Source organism: Dermacentor variabilis, chromosome 2 (assembly GCF_050947875.1).
Source record: "Dermacentor variabilis isolate Ectoservices chromosome 2, ASM5094787v1, whole genome shotgun sequence".
NCBI lineage: Eukaryota > Metazoa > Arthropoda > Arachnida > Ixodida > Ixodidae > Dermacentor > Dermacentor variabilis.
Genome location: NC_134569.1, coordinates 126,244,244 through 126,263,815, shown reverse-complemented (window position 1 = coordinate 126,263,815; position 19,572 = coordinate 126,244,244). Strand labels below are relative to the sequence as shown.

General features: G+C 48.2%; 2 protein-coding genes across 11 annotated transcripts in view; one reads left to right on the top strand and one right to left on the bottom strand.

Annotated features, from left to right (window-relative positions):
* Positions 1 to 19,572, bottom strand: part of LOC142572662 (uncharacterized) — a 300,880-nt gene that overhangs the window by 76,397 nt on the left and 204,911 nt on the right. For all 10 annotated transcript variants that reach the window (XM_075681936.1, XM_075681938.1, XM_075681945.1 and 7 more), the window contains one exon: positions 18,970 to 19,290. In XM_075681936.1, the coding sequence (XP_075538051.1) occupies positions 18,970 to 19,290 (321 nt within the window). The remainder of the gene's footprint in view (positions 1 to 18,969; positions 19,291 to 19,572) is intronic.
* On the top strand, positions 9,034 to 12,389 carry LOC142572661 (uncharacterized). Its single transcript, XM_075681935.1, has one exon. It carries the CDS (start codon positions 9,052 to 9,054, stop codon positions 10,153 to 10,155), a length of 1,104 nt encoding a protein of 367 aa, XP_075538050.1. The 5' UTR covers positions 9,034 to 9,051; the 3' UTR covers positions 10,156 to 12,389.

The following is a 19,572-nucleotide window of genomic DNA, read 5'->3' as shown; positions in this document are numbered from 1 at the left end:
AATGAAAAACTTTTATCAAAAGTTAAACAAAGTGTCGTTTTAGCAATGCAAAAACATGGTAGGAGTTTGTCTTTGCATGGTGTACAACCTCCACACACACACACACACACATATATATATATATATATGGAGAGAGAGAGAGAGAGAGAGAGAGAGAGAGAGAGAGAGAGAGAGAGATGAAGGAGAAGGGAGGAGTGGCAGTTGTAGGCGAAGAACCCTCCCGGAAATAAATTTCTGGCTATGCGACTGTGGACATCAGATAATTCAGCTCAACAAAGCTGTAACAAAAAAAAAAAATGACTTGTTCTCAGATATTTTTTAAGGAAATATGTTTTCTGAGGGTTGATCGAAACAATGATGATCCAAACCACAACATTTGTGCATGATTATAATCTGTCATAAAAGATGTTTGAAATTTTTCTGCCTTACTCTTGACCATAACGTTGATAAAAAGTAAAATGTCACTGGATAATTCCAGTGTCATGCCATAAACATAAAACATTTAACCAAAGTTAATAGGAAGCTTAGAAAGTGCAGCACAGTCAATTTAAACAGTCAGAATATGTAACAGTTGCATATTAACACACCACTGCACGTAGACAGCATCATTTATGAAACAAAAGAGTTACACATCTTTTTAAAGGGGAATGCCCGAGTGACTAAAGACGTACAACACGCGATTTAACGAATGGTGCAATAAATGGGAGCGAAATGTGCAAACGAATCACGAAAGTGCCGAAATGAGGCTGCTACAAAGCGCTCCGGAAAATGCAGGATGCCCCACACTGCAGGCATCTACCCAGAGCTTGCGTCTCACACAGGCGCACTGTGTAATCCGCCAAGAGAGCAAAAAGAAACATATAGCAGAGCGCAATACCAGCGGTCGGTGGACTTCAGGTAGTCAAAACGATACGATGGAAAAGATAGGCGCACGATCGAACTTGCAGGCAATACGTCGTGTGGAATGGGGGAGGGGCTCCCCGGCTTATCATCGCAACCACACATCACCTGCGAATTATACCAAAACAAAACTAAACGAGCAAACCAAAATGGCGAAAGGGAAAGGGAGGTGTAATGAAAGGTGGCTTACGAGACAGGCAGGCGGTCGTTTCTCTACCGAACGCGGCTTGCGACTCTCTCTCAACTCCTCCAACGCTCCCCTTTCCCCTCAACTTTTCGTCGCTTTCCGAAAGCCAGACGCGCGCGCGCGCGGTTTTGAGAGGGAAAGAAAGGGGGCAGATGCACGCACGCGCGCGCGTGCGGCAGTCTTTGTGGCTGCCTCCCCCCCCCCCCTTTTTTTTCCTTCTCTTTAATGTCTGATCGAGACGCCGTCGCCAAAACCCGAAGCACGGCGCAAGCCAAACGGTCGCGGCACACCATCTGCCCCTCAACCAGCGTCGAGAGACGGGAGGGTGGGGCGAAGGGAGGGGGGGGATGCGAAAGACAGCGTGCGGGCGTTGTTGTCCGACCGTGAAGCCACGCGCCCGCTGTCGCCCCCCCCCCCTTCCCCCGTGTTGTACTCCCCTAGCCCAGCACCAGAGATACGCACACGACCCGCTGAGAGAGACTCGCAACGAACCGTCGTCGTCCCCGCGGCGAAGAAGCACAGACAAGCGGGGCCCTCCTTGCGCAGCTCGTCCGCATCGGTCGCGGCCGGCCGCCTCTCTGCTGCCACGCGCCGCTGTGCGCGCGTGCCAGGTGCTGCTGCTCGATGCTTTTGCCGCTGTTGCTGATCCGTGTGTGCGTGCTTATACCTGTGTTTGTGGGAATGTATGTGCGCTGTCTCGGGGGGCCTCCTGCTATACCGTTCCTGACCTTCTCTCAATCGCTCGGCGTTCACCGAACCCTTCGTAATTGCCCTCAGTTTGTCGCATTAAAAAGAAAAAGAAAACCTGATCCTAGCGCTCTTGTGCTCCTTTAATTCGGAAGGCATCACACTGCCGAAAAAAAAAAAAAATTGGCAGTGGCTTAGCTCGGCTATGCCAGGATATACGCAGCGAAAGCTAAGACGTAGCATGGTCGGGTTGTCTAGCTATGTTGCGGCGTTTAGCGAGTCGTTTGGCGCGCTGTTCGTCTGTTTCCTGGGCGATTCGTTTCCTCTTCACCTCGTTCCGATTCGATTCCAGGCCTCCTCCTGCTTATCAGGATTGTCGCCGTCCATACTGCCGCCTCAACTGTGGTTGCGGCGCACGCGAACTCTCCTTTTCAATCCTCCGACATGGTATCAGGCATGCGACGCAGCTGGCGAAGCGAGCGGAGGCGAACGCAACGACGAGGAACGCGGTGTGACGTCATGTGCCTCCTCGGAGCACGGCGAAATCGCAAGTTCGCGGTCATTTTCGCTTTAAAAATGTCGCGTAGCCCCTCAGCAACTAGCCCTTCTTAAACTTCGCTTTGGTTTCGGACTGTATCAGGCTATTTCAACAAGGTTGAACCGCACGCCGCAGATTTATACGCCGCTGCAACGGAAATTCCGCGGGATTCGCGACCGCACGGGGATCGGCCGCGTCCTTTTAAATCGCAACGCACATAATCTACGGGCGAATAAAAAAATGGACAGATGGATGAATGAACAAGAAAGTTGAAAAGCTACGAGTAAACAACAAAAAAAAAAAGTTCCCCTACACGAGGGCGAATTCAGGTTCGGGCGCCCCAACGTACGTGGAGTCAACAATAGAAGAATGGAAGACCGGGAGAGAAAGGAGGTGATAAAGGGCGGGGAACACGCTACAGCGCGAGCGTACGAGAGTCGTGGAAGTAAGCAGAAAGGAACGGGGAAGTCGAACAGGCTCAATCCGCCAAGGAAGGGCCCGATGACTGGGCTTGATCAGCGCAAACGGCTCAGAATGGAGAGCAAAGGCTCGGGTCACAGAAAGATAAAGAGGAGGGGTCGACGTCAGAACGACGTTGGCTGGCGAGCATGTCTTGAATGAACGACGTAGCGTAGGGTCGGAGGCGCGTATAGTGGCTAGTGCGCACGTCAAAGGATGAATCGACGGGGAGAAGGCAGTGCCGAAAGAAACAAGAAACTGAGAATAGATTAAAAACACACACACAAGCGTGTGTCACAAGCACGAACGCACATCTCGAAGCACGATGACGGGAGGGACGATAGGGTTCGCAAGCTCCTGAGCGTTTATAGTGCGAGGAGGATGGAAGAGGGACGGGGCCGAACAGCGCAAGTTCGGCGTTGACGTTCCGAGCGACGGACCAGACGAGAGCACCTCGGCTCCCCTTCCCCGCACTCCCTCTCTCTCTCTCTGGCCCCACGATCACCCCCCGTCGCCGCCCCATCTCTGATCCCCGCCGCTGAAACCGCCAGAGGACCAGCAAGCGGGCGGGCGGCCGGTAAAGCCGTTGATATAGGCGCGCTTTCTCTCGGGTGCGCGCTTGTTGTTTCAACCAGACGGCAGCAAGGAGGCATAGTGACGCTGTGAGGAAAACACCTTAACCGCCTTCGCCGTGCCAACGACCCAAGTCGCGAGCCACGGGGTTCCAGCATCGGGAACTCATCGATCGTTGCGAAACGAGGCGGCGCGCCCCACGCGCTGAGTCACGCGCAGCACCGGGGGACGCCAGCGGCGACAAGGGACCAACCAGTACGAGGAGTACACTACTGGGCAGAGAAAAAAGAAGTTCACCGAGGAGTACTCTGACGCGGTGAGGTGAGTACGCACGCGCTTGCAGTGTCGGCAAGGTATGCGCTCTGCCTGCTCGGTGTGTCCCGAACCAGGCGATGATGCATCGGGGAAGTCGCGTGCTTTCACGAGTCCACATCGGATTCGTGCCGTGCCACATTCGAAAGGGAATGCCCAAATTTGCGGCGATCAGGCCACACGTAAGCATGCAGTGCCTTGGGGTTCCGTCTCGTATGCTGCTCGTACTTCGCTCTCTGGTAGCGCTGTGGCACACGCATCCTTTCAAATACGCGCGCCGCGCAAGATTGTTCGAGGGAGCGTGTGGAGCGAGGAGTGAGGGCTGCGATTTATCAAGTAACCAAATATACGTAATTCAGGAGCTTTACGAGGCCATCATATATCGAGTAGCTATTCTGCATTCACGTATACGTGAATGCAGAATATGCACTACACGCGTGGTGCGCTTTTCTCAATGCGTCCACGCGATGTACCTGTCACTGGAAAAGATCCTTCTCGATCACAGACACCAAATGAAGAGGACGCCTTACGGGCTAAATTCTATGGGGGTACTTTGCTTCTAAAGACACTCTGAGCGGCAGCAACCAATTCATCTACGTGCTGCAGTATTCAGGTGTCGTCCTTAATTAGAGAGCGTAAAGTCGTCGATGCGAGCCATGCAACTATTGTTCGCGTTGACCGAAGGAAAACGGTCCCGGGGCCTCAAAGGACTCAAACTGACGGTGCAACTCACCAGACTTCACTGAAGCTTGCACTCCGCGTTGTTGTCCGCTGTTCTCCCGCCATATATGTACACGCTCGGTTTCTTCAAACGACAAGAAACCGCGCAAACTTTTGAGCCACATCGCGAAATGGGCTCATACTGCAGGCACTCGTATTAATGGACGCAGCCGCCAACAGCAATACTCGTTTGCGCCGCCATCGCACACCGCACAATGAAAGCGCGGGCAGATTGCGTCAATGCGGTATTGCTACACAGCTTGACGTCTCGGGGGCGCGCGTGGGATAAGAGCAGTCTTAGCCTTCGAGAGACCGCCACACTGCGGACCATTAGCTTAGCTTGGTAGCAGCAGCTTTAGCTTCTTCTGGTATATGCTCAACACGGTTATGGCTCCTCAAGTTCTCACCACCAGCACCCCCCCCCTCCCTACCCCTTTACATGTATTTATACAATTGAGCTGTCACCGCATTTGTCCCGATTATAAGAGAGTCCGCAGCGGAGTCTGCATTTGGACTACACCCCTTGAGCGCTTGCATACATGGCGCGAGGTCTCGTACCACGTATACGTCACAATAGAAAATGGGCTAGGTTTTAAAGGTCCAGCCAAGAGAAAAATAAGTTGCCCTGTATTATGAAACTACACGCTCAACAATACATAGAAAAGAAAGTCATTCTTATAAACACTAAGTCAGAAAAGACTCCAAAGTGAATTACGGGTGGCGACTCGAATTAAGTTCTCGTACCACGATGCCGTGACGTCATGGTAGTGTGCTGTCAATTATGGCGGCGTCCAATCGGCCGTGGCTAACTTTTTATCGGTAAAGATGGATTACATTGTGTTCTAAAAAAGACTGCACTTAGCAAGTTTAAGACATTTTTTGCTGAGACAAAGATGGCCCAAATATACGATCGAGAAAATAGCTTGAAACCCGCGTGACGTCCCACTGACGTACCGGTGCTATAGTACATCGGTGATAACTTTAAAATGAAAAAGTGGATAACAATGTTTTTCTCCTACTAATGAGCTTCATATATCGCGATACTAATGAAAATAGAGTTTTGAAGGGAGACTTTATCAGTGTAAACTGATAGCGTGTTTTTTCTCCTTTAAATCAAGCTGTGAGTCGGCGCATTGAACTTCGTCTCTCTCTCTCTCTCTCTCTCTCACACACACACACACACGCACGCGCGCGCACACACACACACACACACACACACACACACACACACACACACACACACACACACGCGCGCGCGCGCGCGCGCTATAGAAGTGGCTGCTTCCCTTTTTTGTTTTTCTAATGCTCGTGTGCCACAGCAACACAAACGACGCGGGCAAACAGGCCAGCCGGAACAATAAGGTCGCACTGCAGTCCGTGGCGCGCTGACCGAGCAAGGCGACGCGGTGGACAGACGCCCATGCAGATGTGAACGAAGGAAGTCCCCACGGCAGGCACCGGCCCAAAAGAACCCACGCCGCACGGTGTTCGCTTATGGCACGCTTATGTGTGCACAATGAACAAAATGCTATACGCATATATAAACGCGTTGCGCATATTCTTTATATGCGCACACTCGGAAACAGCTCGTGCTCGAAGAGGCCGAGCGCGCCACCAACGTTGCAGATGCCGAGTGAGGAAACTACGGTTCGCCTAAGATTACAACACTCTAATGGTTTCGGAAAGTTAAAGAAGAAAGATGGCGGACCGGTCGGCTGCACAGACCGAAATTACATACGGAAAAAGTGTGCACACCACACGTCCGAACTGTGCGCCTCGAGTGCACAGCGCGTGACGCTCAATTTTCAAAGGGTGCACGCACACGTAAATGCGTACATAGGCCGGCAAATTTACAAAGCCAAAAAAATAATTGCTAACGAATAAAAAAAAAAAATTCTCCGGACACATCCATGAACTCGGCTCACGTCTGGTTAGGCTTAGTGTGCCTCCCATGCGCGCATGTACCCGACGTGTAAGATTTCATAATAATAATAATAATAATAATAATAATAATAATAATAATAATAATAATAATAATAATATAGTCCAGTGCGGGGGACGACATTATTAACATATCTATTGCAGCCAAAATAGGCAATGCTCGTCGTCTTCCAACTCGTGATTCGTCTCAGGCCTGCTCGTTTAATGTGCGCACGCACTTTGAGGGACAGAGGGAAAGCGATTGCGCAATCTCGCATACTCATTTCGACATGTATGCCCCACTGCCTCCTGATATGATGTATACGCCAATGCTCAAAGCACTCAGTACTAGTCTGGAGGTGTTGGTCTATAACGTTGCGCATAGGCACCTAGGAGCGGCACGACAACGACTGGTCGCTACGAGATCGTAGCTGGCCAATCGTCCAATCGCGGTCGCGCATTCCAGAGAGAGAGAGAGAGAGAGAGAGACTACTCAGATGAAACGATAGCGATCATCACATCCGGTCTCCTTGTTCCCGCGCGCGCGTTTCGAGTTAAATATCGCCACGGTCAGAGAAGGCACGTGACCGCCAATCGCGCGCATTTTCACCTGGCGCTCGCATTATAGATGGCGGGTCGGAAAAGAATGCGCCACACCATCTCGCAACCAGTTCTGCGAAGCGGACAGGTGGTGGCTTGGTCGACGCTGTTCGAGCGCGCACTCGACTATAGCCGCGTCTCCGGTGGGTACACGGCGCCCGCAAAAATGTGCGATAACGTTCCCGCAGGCAGCACGTGAATGAATGTATACACTCAGCAGGCAGGACAAGTAAAGAACCTGGTGAACATGCAATATGTAAAGTGTTCAATATCTCCGGCGGAAAAGAATGTTTCGACACGAGTACCAACCAGTATAGCCTTTCCCTGTTGCTCAATTTGTACCGCATATAGTATACACACCTACCGTTGGCGTACGGGCGAGGAAGAAATTTAGCGCTAGCTCTGGTCGGTGAAGCCGCCTAGTCCGCGGTCACCATATATGTGAACAAATCTCGGTTTGAAATCGCGACAGATAACAAAACGCACTCCTGACAAAGTTCACTCGCAGTGTCACTTAAAACTCGCAAATCACACAAACGAAGTCCGCACGGTTTAGCGCAGCAAGGCGAAAGAAACGCGCGATTGTTCGACACGGAAGCAAATTTTGCGCTTTTTTTTTCCCCCTTCATTTCAGTCATTTTAAAATTTTCACTGACCTCAAAAAAACGGGCCGCGGGAAGACCTCGTTTTCGCTTCCCGTCACGGGACCGAAAAAATAATGTGCCGGCTTCCTGCAGAACCACGCGCGCACGCCGCAAAACGCAGCTACCGAGTTGCTGCGCTGCATTCCAGGCAGCTGGGCGCGCGCTCCGCCCGTTCTTTTCTCTCAGCGTGCGCGCAGTTTATCAAAGAGGTGGGGTTCCGACGGCGTAAAGACAATTGCCGGCCTCTCTCGCTGGCCGACCGATTCGCTCCGCTGAGTCTCAACCGATGCGGAATGCGGTGGCGCTCAACTCGTCACGGCGCTCCGTGCGCGTGAATGCGGAAGTTCCCCCGGTTCTCCATAGACCGGGATAACCGTTAACGATTCTATTTCAGCGCTATTTCTTCTCGCGCTTCGCCAGTAGTCGGGGCGGTGCTCCGTGATCGAGCGGTTCTTGTGACCCGTGGACGATGCGAAAGGCACAGAATCGACAGGAAAAGAAAAAAAAAAAATCCTTACGTTATATCGGCTGAGCTTTGCCGATGGTGTACAGCGCCGTTGATTCACCAGTATTGCCTATTTTCACGCATCGTCACCTCTTATTTTTTTTTTTTTTTCTGCTTGTGAAGTCGAACGGTGACATCAAACACAGTTTAACTTTACAGGCACATGCCGTTTATATACAGCGTGTTTCAGCGAACACTTTCAAAAAGCTTTAGAGGTTGCCCGTGGCAGATAGCTCAATTCTAGTTTAAGAGCCGGTCTACTCGAAGCGGCGGACACTACTTTCAAAAAGAACTGAAATGCAAAATCGACTAATTAACAAGAATTCACTAATTCACTTTTTAGCTAATTATCTTATGACCCATATTGCGATTTACAAATTCTAGCAGTGTACTTCGCAAGGCGGATACACGTGAAACGAATTCTCAGGACGACACCAGTTTTGAGACATAAATTCCCGAACTTTGCGGAGAAATGCATTGGCGTTCCAGTTACTTGTGTGCTTCAGTGCATGAAACGACGTTTTGTTAACAAATTAACTGGAACGCCAATGCATTTCTCCGCAAAGTTCAGGAATTTATATCCCGAAACTGGTGTCATCTTGAAAATTCGTTCCAAGGGAATCCGCCTTGTGAACTCCACGGCTAGAATTAGTAAATTGCAATGTGGGCCATAATGTAATTTAATTAGTGAACTTTCATTAATTTGCCAATTTTGCATCTTAAGTTGTTGTGCAGGTATTGTCCGCCGCTTCGCGTAGACCAGCTCAAGAACTAGATCTGTGATAACTGCCACAGGCAACTTTTAAAGATATTTGAAAGTGTTCGCTGAAACACCCTGCACCAAAAGTCGTGCTGTAACGTTGAAGTGCTTGAGTTATTAGCTCGGGCGCTGATGCACGTAAACGGAAACCGACTCGTGAGGGCAGTGCTGGATCTCAGCCTGTGACACTGTCCCCCAACCCCATCCCTCCCCCCGACACACACAGTCCCGCGCGGTCTCTTGCCGATGGACGCCTCGGAGGAGTGCCCCGCGGGCCGCCTGCACGGCTACGCGGCCGCGGTGAACCAGTCGGACGCGTTCGTCGTGCTGTCGGCGGCGGCCGCCGTGCTCGCCTTCGGCGTCAACCTGACGCAGGCGCTGGTCATCCTCTGCCTGGTGTGGCGCTCCTGGAAGTGCGCCTACCACCTGGCGCTCTCGCTCTGCGGCCTGCTGTCGGCCGCCGCGCTGCTCTGGCACGTGGTCGCGCTCCGCATGCCCGACGACCGCGGCGGGTGGCGCGCCGGCTGCGGCGCCATCCCGTCGGCGCTGTCCGTCGCCCTGCTCGTCGGCTACGTGGCGCACGTCACGGCGCCCGTGGTGCACCGCTGCGTCGCCGACACCTGGCCCCGGGCGTTCGCGGGCCACGCGCGCAACCGGGGCCTCTGCGTGCTGCTCAGCGGGTTCGCCTGGTGCGAGACGGTGCTGCTGGCCGTCACCGTGATCTCAGACTGGCCCTCCGGAGGCCCGCGACAGCAGCAGCAGGCGCCGGCCTCGGCAGGCGGCGCCGACGTCTGCGCCCTGCCGCACCCGTGGTCGTCGGCCTTCTCCACGTTCGTCTGCGCGCTCTACGCGCTTCACGTCGTCGTCGACCTGGCCGTTCTCGTCGACATGACGGCGGCCGCGATGCGCAAGTCCCGCGCCGCCGCGGCGCCGCAGCCGCTGCCCACCATCGCCGCGGCGGCTGACTCGGCGTGTCGCCGGGCCGACGACGACGACGATGACGACTTCTTCGGCGAGGGCGGCTGCTCGTCCCTGAACCGCGTCGACCTGGGGCCCCTGTGGTGCCGGTTCGTGCTGCTGCTCGTGGGCACGCTGCCCATGATCGGGGTCATGTTCTACCACATGATCTCGCTCCCGCCGACGTCCTCGACCGGGGGCCGCTCCTGCCCATCCTTCCGCGACGTGCTTCCGCTGTGGACGCTGCTCTGCACCGTGGTGCTGGGCGTCGCGCTGCCCGTGGGAAGCGTGTCCAGCGACCCCGTGGTGGCCGAAGGCTCGGTGCACATCATCCGCCTGTTGTGCTGCTTCCTCAGGCGGAAGAGGAGGGTGGCGCCCGCCAGGGGCGTGTGAGCACGTAAGACGTCACTTCCGGAAGACGCAAGAGACACCCTCTTCAATAACCGGTTGACGGGTGCTACTGGAATTCAGGAACGATTCGCGAGCCATCTCCTGCCGACACAGCAGCAACATTCGCCAGTCTGACTGTGTCACCCAACATACTAGGAGGCTCTATCGTGGATAACGCCAAACTTCACGGTTGAAGTGATGATGGAACACTTTCCATAAGCCACCGTCTTCAGTCCTCAGTGAATGGTGCAAGTAAACTTCAGGTGGCCTTTCCCCAACCATCAGCCAGAGAGCAATGCGTGGACACGCCACAGTATGAGTTGAGTGTGAGCGACACTGGATTGCACACGTTTGTGTGCATACTGTTCTACCATGTCATACGTGAACACAAGCTTCTTTCAGCAGTGCCTGCTACAGGCTAGCTCTGAAATGCCAAAGGTTTGGACAAGGAAATAGCCTAGCACACCTTTCATTCATTCCTAGGCAGTACCCAAAGATCCTTGTCAACAACACAAAATGCAAGTGGTGTTTTATTTGCTGGAATACTAGCTGTGTGAAACAAGGCAGCACATTTGTTTTGGATGTTACATGAAGTGTACACAAACGGTATGAGTACGTTTGTGAGGTTTACATACATGACAGAGTATTTACATAAGCTGCACCCATGCCCTATATGCTCAATGTCCAAAGTAAGCATGGTATGCTGAATTTAGTCAAGAAATGATGAGGTATAAATGTGAATATGTGTGTGATGAAAATGGCATATTAATGTTAAATAAGCCAGCTCTTTATTGTGTGCCTTGTTCCAGTGTACCAGCAAGATAGCTTGAATGAGACAATTCCGGAGCTCTTGGCATGGTACAAGCTTAAGGTGCATCTGGTCCCCAAGGTTGTTTTACACTCACAGGATTTTGTACATATATGTGTGTATATAGATACATACCTATATAAGTATGGTGCAGTTACGAGACGTTAAGAACCATATTTTTGCATCTTGTCATGTTGTATATAGATATGTCTACTTTTGAAAAAAAAAAAGACATCTGGACAGCTTCCAGTCAACAAAGTGCAGGTAGAATGGCATTCACTATGAGAAACACGTATAAGGTTAGAGCTTGCAGAAATTTATACCATATACACGATTTTGTAATTGTGCTCAGCAGTATTTTTGTGCCATTTTATAAAATTTTATAGCAACTCAAATTTTATGTGCATTTAAAAAAGCATGAGGACTATTACTAGGCGAGTAGAACAGTTCCAGTCACACAAATTGTGACTACATTTCCTGACCATTTTTCATCCAAAGTGTGTGTTGTCCAGTCATATGTGAACAATCAAAGGGGCTACTCTGCTCACAGGTGCTAAGAAATATTTACATTACTATTTCGATTGTTCATGTTGTGTGTGAAGTTTAGTTTTGATACTTTTGTGGTTACTGCGTTGCGTTTTGTTGCCCTAGTCACGCTTAGCACATTTTTAAAAGCAAATTCACGATGGATTCACCAACAAGCACTGCAGGCACTGCACTAGAAGACTGGCTGCATAGCTTCTCACAAGAATAAATAAACAAATAACAAAAAAAAAGGTTGTTGCAGCAAAAAGTCAACTAGGAGTTGCACTAATAATGCATACTGCTCAATCATTCAACCACTTATTAACCAGTCAGCTTTTTTTTGCTTGATGAGGACTGATCAGGCAAGTGAAAATCCAAACGTCAATGCCTTCCATATGTGAAGGTTTCGACACACATATAGCCATCATACATTTCTCATTAATCCTCAAAGTGAATACAGCATGAGCACATCTCATGCCAAACTGGATGGTGTGGTCTCTGAGATATGTGTGCAAGCTGCGACACCAGTGAGATACCTTTAGCACCAAAGTCCAATAGCAAATTTGGCCATCACTGCCTGTACAGATATTACATGTCACACAGAAGGTACTTTAAGCTGGTTGCACTAAGTGTCAGCTGGTGCAGAATAATGAAACTTGAAGAGGGCCAACGGTAAGAGACAAGAGAAAAGTGCGCCACTGCTTATTACAATGTTAATTCACCATGAAGCGCAATGACACACGTTGCTAATCAGCCCTGCTTTTGCATATGCCACTTTTTTTGTCAGCCTTTTTTCACTCTCACTGCATGTTTGTATAGTCACTGGCTTGTGATCACTCTTGCCTAGTCAAATGGATCTGAGAACATGTATTGACCTTTGGAATAAAACACTCGCTTCAGCACCAAGGAATGCTTAAATGCTATACTGGTCTCATTATGAACGTCTGGCCCTGCACAGTTTCTACAAATTAAAGTGCAAAAAATTTTTGCTCTAGAACTGGCAGTGCCCACATTGCATCCCTTAGCAACGGCTTCCTCAGAGTAACGAAACTGATGTTGAAGGCTGCGCTTATGTGTACTGCAGGTACAAGAAAATGTCGTGGCCCCCATGCTTTGAACACCATCTATGATGAGCTGTAGTACCCACGTTAATGTATCCTGCTAATATGGCTCAACATATCTAGGAAATTTCCAAATTAAAGTGGTGCAAACAGCTGCAGCACTGCATACTTTTGAAACAAGAAGGCACACAATGTTCGATGGAAAATAAATCGCAATAACTGATATTGCAGACAAGCAGATCGTCTACAGTGTCTGGGTGATAGAATTTGTCACGTGAACTTCAAAGTGTGACAACACCATCGTGAAGATCAACAAGAGAAAACTGAGGAGGTGTTAACAGATCATTGGCCTTCAGTACTAACAGTATAGTTGAATAGCATGATTATGATTTCAGTTGTAGTACATTTGCAAAATTTATTTAAATGATGAAGGTAAGTACAGGAGAACAAAACATGTGCCTGCACGCAGCAGGATATTTGCAGGCAGAGACTGCTATGAAAAGCAACGTGCAGCAGAGTTGGCTGCCAACAAGACACCAAAAATCTACTTGATACAAAAGAAAAAGAAATTTAGAAACCATCCATTACAATTGTCAATGTAAGGGAATAGTCTGAATGAGCCAATGAAAAAAAATGGGAGAGAGAGAGCGAACAAAATTTTTTTTTCCCAGAGTTCCTCCATCAACCGTGACCGACCTACCACGAAGACGGCCAAAAGAGCCAAAAAAAGCACTTGTACAATGCAGGCAGTCTGAGACTACACCTTGATAAAAACACAACTCCAAGCTGGCCTGTGTCAGTACCTGTCACCACCCTGTTTACCCTTTTTCCTGCCCAGAGTGCATTTGAGATCTGGAACTTGTCAATGTCAGAAGCAGCTTTGTACATTGCAGCAGCCTAAATTTAGGTAAGAGGATGCAGGGGATATATTCGTGAAATACTGGCAGTGATGTGACACGAAAAAGAAAAATATCGAACAGAGACAGATTTGGGTGAAGATTACGCTTGAATCTTGTAGAAGCTCGATGATACGACTATCTCGCGACGACAAAAAATTTGCAGCCCCTGAAATTCAGATCATGCAAAAATAGTAACAAAAATCGTGAAATTAAGGGGGGACGCGGCTATGAAATGGGCAAACTTCAGATTTTCAGATTTCTTGCTATTCACTCATCCCCCCCCCCCCCCCCTACAAAGACTTTTCTTTATGTCATGGCGAAATATTAGAAAGAAATAGGCAACGAAATTTGCACTTTCCTAGTTGCTGTTTTCGAAATCCAGAAAAAAAAAAAAGAAACAATCGGGCTTCGAGAGGTGCCATTGCCATTGCACCAATGACCGCACAAGCGTGGCTTTTCGCTGAGGCAGCGCTGCCAACTTGGTATCAGTGTAAATACGACAGATCGGAGATTCCGGTAGCCGCAACACTATTTCTGCATGCAAAAATAAAACCAACAATAAGCGCGAAATAGGAAAACAGTGTCGCAATTTGTTGCTGCAGTCAAATTGAATCACTAGCGCTTGTTTCGCACACATTATGGCAACAGCGAGGTGCAAATTTTGCATGTTCTGAAGCCAACTATTTCAAGACCTGCCATGTTATCTAAAGTTTCCTTCGTTACTGCAAGTTAGCTGTTACCCGATGGTGACACAGACATGATTTGTGCAAGATAAGGAAATCTGTTTACTTCTCTTTGCGGTGGCCTTCGTATCAAGCGATATGACGGGTGCAAAGGTAGCTTTGAAAACGACGGAAGGCGTGAAATACAGAGATAAGGTTCCCCATAAAAGCGAATGCCGCCAATCTTTCTGATGTGGCAAGACTAGGTCGCATGTGATTGCCGGCTCCTGATAAAGTTGCAAGGCGTTTGAAAACAGCTACACTGCATGATATTGCACAAAGAAAAAGCTTTTTTTTCCCTTTATTTGGGGAGGGGGTAGGGGCACGCACAAGGGTGGAGACAAGGAGTGGGAGTGACACACCCGCCAACCTTAAAATTTAAAAGAAATATATTAAATTTTTTTGAAAAATACTTAAAGTTGTTTCATTACCCACCGTGGTGCCATAGTGGCATTGGTGTTGCACTGTTAGGCACTATGGCGCGGGATCAAATCCAGGCCTCGGTGGCTGCATTTTGATGGGGCCAAATGCAAGAGCACCCATGTACTGTGCGTTGGGTGCATGCTGAACAAACTTAGGTGGTCAAAATTAATACGGAGCCCACCAACACGGTGTGTCTTCTAAATATATTGTGATTTTGGCACGTAGAACCCCAGTATTTAAAAGTTGTCCCATTAGTCGGGACACACATTTTATCCAAAAAAGAATTACCCGACTTTGTGTTGTAGGGACACTACTTTATATTCGCATCAAAAAAGGATTTGCAAGAAAAGGATTCATCCTTTTAGCCTTTGCTCTTTTCCACAGAGTGACGAAATGTCAAATGGCTGAGATGTTTGGCTGAAACAGACGCCTTCTTTGAATGGCCACACAACCAGCATGCAAGAATAGATTATAGTATAGAAGCTACAAATTTGTTGGAATCGACACAAACTCCATCGCTATGTCAAATACATGCTCCGAAACAGCGCGAATGCTGTGACACGTCTTTAGTGGACTGGGAGTGACACGACAATCATCGACGGGGTTGCTATAGTATGCCTTGAATTGCTAGGGCATTTGAAGCATCCGGTTTTGGGCAGTGTGGGGAAAGAGCGGGGAAGTACTCGGCCCAGCATCCCTTGGGTTTCGGAAGAACAGCCGACAGTCCCTATACCACAGCTGCAAAGTCATTCCTCGTGCACCGCTATTCTAGTACGATTTTAAAACTTTTGCGCCACTGCTGCCAAACTTTTGAAAATGATCACTCGAACATGCCTAATCAAACATGTCTAATCGATTAAGTAGACTAAATCAAAGGTGGACATCGATGAAGATCAATGGTCTTAAAGGATACTTTTCATCAATTAATCGATTAATTGTTCATCGGTATTACCAACCCTATTATAAGTCGCATATACAGTGAAGTCGCATTAATACGATTAAACTTCATACGCTTTTCAGATACTGTGTTTGTTTTTCTTTTCCTGGCCAACGTCCCACAGAAGCAATGTGTTTTTATGTGGTTATTGCAATTGCTTTGTTTACATGAAATTGGATAATACGACTGAAGAAGTGGGCTTTTACTGGTGTTTCTAAAAGCCATAGTTTCATATAGTAGTGTACTAGTAGCTTAAATAACAATCCAATGACCCACAAACAAAGTGTAAGCCCCAGCCACACTGGGGCAAGAATAAGAATGCACACGGCTTGCCCAGGGCACTGTGGACACCGACTGGAGGTGCACCGCTGCCCAGTTGAGTGAGGAAATGCAGCTGCTTTTTTTTTGACTACCAGAACTCCTTTGTGGTCATTGAAAAGAGGAAAGTTCACCATAAGCTGACAATCTATTTTAATGTTGCTGAATAAAAGTACTTTGCTGCGGTTCGTATGGCATTGAGTGGTGCTGCTCTGCAAAACGTATTATGCGAAGCAGGATTACTTGACATAATATGAACCTTTGCTACTGAGTTTGTCACCGAGTATGCCTACTTCCATACTTCTTGCTTTGGATAATACTATTTCAGATGATAGGCTTTATTTTCTGGTTCCTGTGAAGATTGTATCAACAAGAGTCCGCTGTAGTGAAGTCAGATATTTATTAATTATAATGAAGCCTGTCATTTATTATAGCTACAGGTAGATGTCGAAAGAAAAAAAGGGAATCAGGTCTTCCCAAAGAAATGCAAGTGTGATGCCTCTGATGAGCCAGCAAAGGTCCTCTGACAGATTTTGATGGCCCATTGGCAGCTTGCTGTGCCAATACGTGGCACCAGAATAATAAGTTACATATCGCGTCATGCACCGTTCTTAAAAGAGGCGCTAAAGTGAGACATATAATCATTTTAGATGGATAAGGTATTCTTTCAAAATTATATTTTCATGAATTTACTAGGCTGATCATTAGAAGAAAAAATGAAGGCCAAAGCTAAATTTTTTTGAATTTCATGAAGAAGCTCCAGCGCTGGTACGTCAATGTGACATCACAGATTCCAAAGTATCTTTTCGCACTTGGGCTGCTGTGGCTCAGTGAAAGTTCTTGAAATTCTACAAGACAAGTCTTTGTCTCTTTAGAATACAATACAGTCAATATTTAATTGATAAATATTTAGATGGGCTGGGGCAGATGCCATTAAAATCCATGACGTCATGGTGAGTTGATGCAGGAATTTCAAGACGTCGTCGCCACCGAAGCCTCTGCTCATAAGAAGAGTGCTTTTTTTTGGTATTGTAGAAGAGTAATATACTAATACAGGCGAAATCACTTTAGTGTTCCTTTAATGTGCAACTGCACAATCAGTCTGATGACACGGGGTGGGCATGTTGGCTTGCCGGCTACAGTCCAACCAAGCCAAGCCGGCTGGCCAAAGCATGCATGCCCGTCATGAATGAGCCATCTGAATTTGCTCATGCAGAGTACCACCACAGACTAACTTTCCAGACATGGAGGGTGCTGCACATGGATCCCAACTCTGCTACTAGATCCATCAGTCTTGCCTGTGCCTGCGATCTCACACTCGATCGCCGGTGATGTCTAAAGGTACAAACATACTGACAGTGAGCTCTTCGTTAGGGTTTCTCAACAGTTACTTTGCAGGCCACAGGCAATTTTTCATCGCATTAAAACACGAAGCTGGTTAGGCCTATGCCGTAAGGACTAATCACTGCCACTTTGCTGGGAGTTTGCAAGCAAAGTTGTGGTTCGGTGCCAGGTTGCCGCAACCTTATTCATGGCCGCCATGTTTGCAACGTCACATGCAGGGATCGTGCCCCAAAAATCAAGCACCACACAGTGTGGCATTAAAAATTGAGGTTGCCGTTAACTTGAATATAGGGGTAGGTGGCGGTGCCGCCATGAAGTCCGCATAATTGCAGACGTTCAAAATACGAAGCGTATAAAAGATCGGTTGGTGATGGTATTGATACAGTGAAATCCCGATAATTGGAAATCTCTTAATTCAAATTGATGGATAATTCAAGCTGTTCTCTTGGCCCCGGCAAAATCTTATGTATTTGGATAGAGAAAAACTCACGCAATTTCAAACTCCAAAAGCCACGAAACAATTAATTTCAACAAGATTTCTGACTCTCATGGATCGCTTTTCGGACAAACCTAAGGTAAAGGAGAAGGTTTGATGCGTTGCTAGCTACTGTAATGTCACAAGCTGTAACAATGACCAGGAAAGACCCACGGGGAGGCGAGTTTGAACCGGAGCAAGCAGAGACACCCACAACCTTCCTTCTCATCCGGTTTAGAAGGAACAGGAAGGAGCTTCCAGCGTGCACTCACCCCCCCCACCCACCCTCTCACCTAGCGCACACTTGATCACATTACCGCGCACTCACCTATGACCCTCTCCTGGACCACGCTCGATCGATCTCCAACATTGGGCACATGGAACAATGGTGCACAGCAAGCCACCACCCTTTTCAGCTCACCCACACGTCTTTTCTCTTACATTCACACCAAACAGCTCGAGAGGCGCTACCTTATTGCGCCTGGGACATTACACGGAACCTACGCTTTTTCCTGCAAATGTCGTCATGTGCTGATGGAGGAAAGGTGTCATATTTAATGCGATCACAGTGACAGTTTTGGTTTAGACGCTGTACTGCACACCTGATCAGGCGCTATATTTGAAGGGGTTCTCCCCAGTTCAAACTCTGTTTTATTCGAATAAGTTTCAGGCCCCCTTGGAGTTTGATTTAACGAGATTCTACTGTATATTTCACAACCAAAGTACATCCTTTTTAATCATGTGGGGAAAAAAGAAAGCTGCTTTGCTGTAACAATATAATGTTCAATACCGCACTTTCGGTTTTGTTATAGCAGGATAATACACCATTGAAATAAAATGTGACTAACCAAATTTTGTATTTGCTTCATTATATCAGATAATTCTTTATATCCATGTTTCTAAAATCGAGGTTTGACTGTGCACTGCACATATGCACAGGGCAATAATTGCTGAGATAACATTATTTAATATATATTGGGTGGGTATGGGTGATGGCAGACATGACTAACTGCAGATCTTTGAATAGGCCTTTGTCCTGCATTTGACTTAAAACAGGTTGATGATGATGGTGACAATGATAGTTTGTGTCTATCTATTGGTCTATTATATAAGCTTTTCGGAAAGAAACCTTCTTCATTGATGCGAATGCTGCAAGTGACCGTCGGCGCCGTGCTGTTGAGTTGATCAACCCAACATAGCTTCCTTCCTAGGGCTAGGGAGTACAAACAGACAGTAGTGTGCTGGAAATGTTAGCGTGAACCTCACCCAAACATGCTCAGGAATAGACGGAGGTACGTGACTCACATTGAGGGCAGTGTAGAAGTCCTTGTCTATCCGCTCCTTTAGAAGACCAAGAAGCACCTCTGTTGAGCTTTGCAGATGCTCCTCAATGATGTGAGGGAGCTGCAGCACCTCGGCGTTGTCTCCAGCAGCAGCAGGGCTGATTGGGCGGACGGAGCTGTCCGCGCCTTGTGCTTGTCCCGTGTCGTTGAGCAGGGCCTGGTACTGGTCCCTGAGGGCAGCCTTCTGCTCGTGCTCCAACCGAGCTTCCAGGGCTTCCCTTTGCACCTGGCTGCAGGCTTTCAGCGTTTCCCACAACCGTTGCTTCTCACTGGTGAGGTGCTCCTGTGCAGCAGGGAAAACAAAGTGTAACGGTGGCACTTGCAGCAAGTGCCATACCTACACATGTAAGGCTCACTTTTATGAAGGAGCCATAACACTCATTTGGTATCTCATAAATTTTGAAGAAAACAAGAACAAACAAATAAATAACCTAAAAGAGGAAGGCTTCACCTGAGAGCATACTCAGCAACGTGTGAACCGGATCACATAATGTAAAACTGACGAAGAAATACCAAATAGAAGTTTTTCTAGTCATTCATATGTAACTACACTTTCTGTCAAGGT

What these genes read in the sequence shown, in the direction of transcription:
- LOC142572661 (XM_075681935.1), top strand. Translation starts at nt 9,052, where the DNA reads ATGGACGCCTCGGAGGAGTGCCCCGCGGGCCGCCTGCACGGCTACGCG.